Source organism: Borostomias antarcticus, assembly GCF_949987555.1.
Source record: "Borostomias antarcticus genome assembly, chromosome: 12".
Classification (NCBI taxonomy): Eukaryota; Metazoa; Chordata; class Actinopteri; order Stomiiformes; family Stomiidae; genus Borostomias; species Borostomias antarcticus.
Window position 1 is genome coordinate 3,313,158 of NC_140245.1, and position 4,859 is coordinate 3,318,016.

A 4,859-nucleotide genomic window follows, 5' to 3' on the forward strand; every position below is an offset into this window, starting at 1 on the left:
ATAAATGAGTGAGAGATCCAACCCTCCTGTCCTCTCCATCTGTCCGCCCGGCCAACTGACTCAGGCTATGCAGCGTAGCCTACGCATCGGAACGGATAAGGCACCCTCGCTTTTCATTCATACAAATCAACTTTTTTTCTGCAAAATCTGTCATACGTTGTACTATTGTTAATGTTGTTGTGAATTGCAAGTGGCGTTGACTGGGTCTAGAACAATGGCAACGTGGCCGGTTTTACTTTTGTATTTGCAAGGACTGGTTCATCTCATCACGGGACAGCAACCGCCTTGGCGGCACAGGATTCAGTGGGAGAACAACGGCCAGGTGTACAGTTTATTGAGCACGGGGTCAGAATACCAGGCGCCGATGAGCCCAAGACGCAACTCGAGGGTCTATGTCGGCACCGGGCGCACGGTACCCGGAGCAGCGCGTGAAGGAACAGCTCACATGAGAACGGGACCATCTGACGCGCGCGTAGTTAGTCATTTAAGGGACCGTACGAACAATGTTGTTGAACCCAGATCTATAGCGCTTGGACAGGACAACAGACAGTACATGGTTGCAAACGTTCGCGCGCCAGCGGCACGACAGCAGCCGGCGCTTCCATACCGACCGGGAGCGGCAGGGTCTCCAGGCGCACGGCGCTACGCCCCGGAGTACACCGTCACCTACAGAACAAATGCCTCGACCCACGGGCCGGTCCCCGATTTCTCAGGCAGCGGGGTACCTAGAAGAGGAGCTCAGAATGCGAACATTGACACTCAGTCTAGAGTTCCTACGTTATTACCGTCCAGAGGTAGCGAGTCTCTGCCGGGCGCAGATAACCGTCAGGTGCGCGCGGAGGCGGGGGGGTCTGTCTCCAGGCAACCCGCGCAGACGGAACATTCAGACTCAGAATATGTTGGCGCACGAGACAGGGATGCTCAGGGTCTTGCCCCCGATCCCAGTGGAAATATAGCAAATGGAGCTACAAACGGCGAGGAGATGGCTAGCGACGACCCTCGAAACCCCTTTAAAAACCACAGGAATTCGGTTTTCTACAACATGTACCCCCCTAGAGGAAGAACTGCGCCGCGCACGCGGCGTCCCCCGCCTGGCACTGGATACGGAACGCGTTATTTCCAGAACGGTGAGCCTTTATTGACCGCATTCTGCAGCAACCCATCGAAATGTTCTTTAATGATATTTGATATAGTTACTTTGGCAATGGCTTTATCTCACGCCAACAGGACTACCTGACCTGGTTCCCGACCCCTATGCCATCCAGTCAGGGGCTTACATCCAGCGCGTGCAGATGTATGCGCTGCGGTGCGCGGCTGAAGAAAATTGCCTCGCCAGGTAATACAATACGCTACAATCCACAGACCGCTTTATCAATCATTCCATTGTCACTATCTTGCATGTAATTCTGTATGTGAAGGTGAAATGCTTTTTGCACCCCGAATAACATTAGGTAGTCACCGCATGGGGAGGATATTTCCAAATGATCACAATTTTCTAGCGCATTAATATGAAGCTACATAAAGGATGTGGCTGTTTCCAAATGTAATATTCAGATATGAATACAGGTATCACATTTCATGTGTGTTTCTCCCCCCATGGTCTCTCAGGTCAGCATACAGCCCGGCTATACGAGACATCGACTACAGAGTCCTCCTCCGGTTCCCGCAGAAGGTAAAGAACCAAGGAACCACTGACTTCCTGCCTGTGAAACCCAGACACCAGTGGGAATGGCACAGCTGTCACCAGTGAGTATGTCCGTCCCCACAAGCCACTGGTGCTATCAGTGTTCGCCTTAGGCCTAACTCATTCCACGATAATGTTGAAACATAGAGTATTGAGATACTTGAGTAAGACTCATAATGATTACATTCCATTGAATGGTACAGTAGCTTGCTGTCTGTAAGAGCACCGTACTGCTTCTGAATTTGGATGTTAAGAGCTGGGTTCCAAGAGTCTCTTTCTCCAACCTCTCTCCAAACCTCTGTCCAACCTCTCTCCAACCTCTCTCCAACCTCTGTCCAACCTCTCTCCAACCTCTCTCCAACCTCTGTCCAACCTCTCTCCAACCTCTCCCCAACCTCTCTCCAACCTCTCCCCAACCTCTCTCCAACCTTTCCTCAACCTCTCCCCAACCTCTCTCCAACCTCTCTCCAACCTCTCCCCAACCTCTCCCCAACCTCTCTCCAACCTCTCTCCAACCTCTCTCCAAACCTCTGTCCAACCTCTCTCCAACCTCTCTCCAACCTCTCCCCAACCTTTCCTCAACCTCTCTCCAACCTCTCCCCAACCTCTTCCCAACCTCTCTCTCCAACCTCTCTCCAACCTTTCCTCAACCTCTCTCCAACCTCTCTCCAACCTTTCCTCAACCTCTCCCCAACCTCTCTCCAACCTCTCTCCAACCTCTCCCCCAACCTCTCTCCAACCTCTCTCCAAACCTCTCTCCAACCTTTCCTCAACCTCTCTCCAACCTCTCCCCAACCTCTCTCCAACCTTTCCTCAACCTCTCTCCAACCTCTCTCCAACCTCTCCTCCGCCTCTCCCCCAACCTCTCCTCCGCCTCTCTCCAACCTCTCCCCCAACCTCTCTCCAACCTCTCTCCAAACCTCTCTCCAACCTTTCCTCAACCTCTCTCCAACCTCTCTCCAAACCTCTCTCCAACCTTTCCTCAACCTCTCTCCAACCTCTCCCCAACCTCTCTCCAACCTCTCCTCCGCCTCTCTCCAAACCTCTCTCCAACCTCTCTCCAACCTTTCCTCAACCTCTCTCCAACCTCTCCCCAACCTCTCTCCAACCTCTCCTCCGCCTCTCCCCCAACCTCTCTCCAAACCTCTCCCCCAACCTCTCCTCCGCCTCTCTCCCACCGTTCTCAGGCATTACCACAGCATGGACGCCTTCAGTAACTACGACCTGCTGGAAGTCTCCACCGGACGGAAGGTGGCAGATGGACATAAGGCCAGCTTCTGCCTGGAGGACACCGGCTGTGACGCTGGCTTCCGACGCCGCTACGCCTGCACCGCACACACACAGGTAGTGTACTGCACTCTCCGAAACACCCGATTGGTCAATGGTCAACTGTGCGTTGATGAACTATACTATGTATTATTTGCTTTTTGAATCTATTTGCATGCTGTATGTGTATTGAGCATTGTTTTTGCGTTGGGCAGGGGTTGAGTCCAGGCTGTCATGACACATATGCTGCTAATATCGACTGTCAGTGGATTGATATCACTGATGTGCCACCTGGAAACTACATCCTGAAGGTAATACGATTCAAGTTCTTTTACAGTTTTGTTTCCTGGATAGGGACTGAGACATTTCCTGCACTTCAAATGGGGGCTGTTGCATTTTGGGATTTGCCCAGACAGGGTAAAAAAAAAAGAAAAGGAAATCATTCAAAATAAATATCTGTGCTTGGCTGATTTTGTCTGGCACAATTGGATTAATAGACTTGTCCCAAAAATGTAAACCTCACCAAAGTATTTGAATGGATTTCAAATTGTTTTGACTCAGGTCTGACCTCTACTCTTTACAGAGTTAATATTCGGTTGTTTGCAGTGTTTCTCACACACACATTTTATATTTTCAGGTGACAGTCAATCCCAGCTTTTATGTCCAAGAGTCTGACTTTTCCAACAATGTGGTGAGATGTGACGTCACTTACACAGGCTCACAAGTACAGACACGCAACTGTCGGGTCACCAGGTAAGAGGCAATCTGGGATTGGCTTCTGTTTGTTTTTTTGATTGTTCAGTGTTCATATTGAGCTTGCTGTGTTAATCTCCTTTATTTATTCACAGGGGTTAAAAAGTGGAACGTGACATTATTGAAGTGTTTTCCACCTCTATTGTACACCTCATCTATAGTACCTAAGTACTGTATACAACAAACATACCGTATTATATTACATTTGTCGTACTTTATAGCATTGTTTTGTAAAATTGTGCAGTATTCCTACTATCAATGCATGTCTCATTAGATTACTTTGTACAGTATAATACTGTATGTTTGGGAAAATCTGTAAACATTTTGTAAATTGAATCATGTTTTTTTGTTTTGTTTTACAAAATACTATAAATAGAAAATCATTACAAAACATGTATTTTGTATCTGTGACATATCCATTGCAAAGGGAAAGGGCTATTTTTGTATTATCTTTAATGGAATAATAAGAATTGAAGTATTGCTTGAATTTCAATTTATGCTTCAATGTGACATTGTTTGAATAATGTATTGATATGCAAGTGTTTTAGTTGCAATTGTGTACATGTTTACCACTTGGTGGCCACGTAAATTAATTGTGAATGCCTGTTCTATGTTCTACTGTATGTATCATTAGATAATATATTTCCATTCGCTTTGTAAGTGTGTATGCATGTGTGAGTGAATGCACAAATTGCTCATGTAAAGTAATGTAATGTAAAATTGTATTTATGCCTTTTAAACCTGTTACAGTTGTTATTTTGTAGATGTTCACGTTGTGCCAGATTTAAATTAAACAGTGTGATGAGTGAGTACATTACCAAGACACTCAAATTCTTGTTCCTGTCTCTTCTGTGACAAGCACACAGCAGACTAGTTCAGAGTCCAGGCTAACATCAGAGTGCAACACTGTCACGGCCGTCACAAATAAGCTCGGACAGTTGTTATTTTAGTTGTTCAGTTGTACGAAAGATGACATGGGCTTGTAGTTTGTCTGAAACCCTACCTGACCAGAATAAATCTTATTCTGATGACTATGCACCTATCTCCCTACTCTATAAACTGCAGTCTTTTAAACAAGAGGCCTTTATGTACCGTATGACACCAGTCTATTTTCAAAGGGCAGAAAATCTCAATGAGATAACCTCTGAAACCCTGA

General features: G+C 46.9%; 1 protein-coding gene across 1 annotated transcript; it reads left to right on the forward strand.

Annotated features, from left to right (window-relative positions):
• Positions 1-214: 214 nt before the first annotated feature.
• LOC311316363 (protein-lysine 6-oxidase-like) lies at positions 215-3,707 on the forward strand (the record flags this gene model as incomplete). Its single annotated transcript, XM_084447204.1, has 6 exons — positions 215-1,127; positions 1,228-1,336; positions 1,609-1,746; positions 2,872-3,028; positions 3,166-3,261; positions 3,588-3,707. 6 exons carry the CDS (start codon positions 215-217, stop codon positions 3,705-3,707), a joined length of 1,533 nt encoding a protein of 510 aa, XP_084303330.1.
• Positions 3,708-4,859: the final 1,152 nt, after the last annotated feature.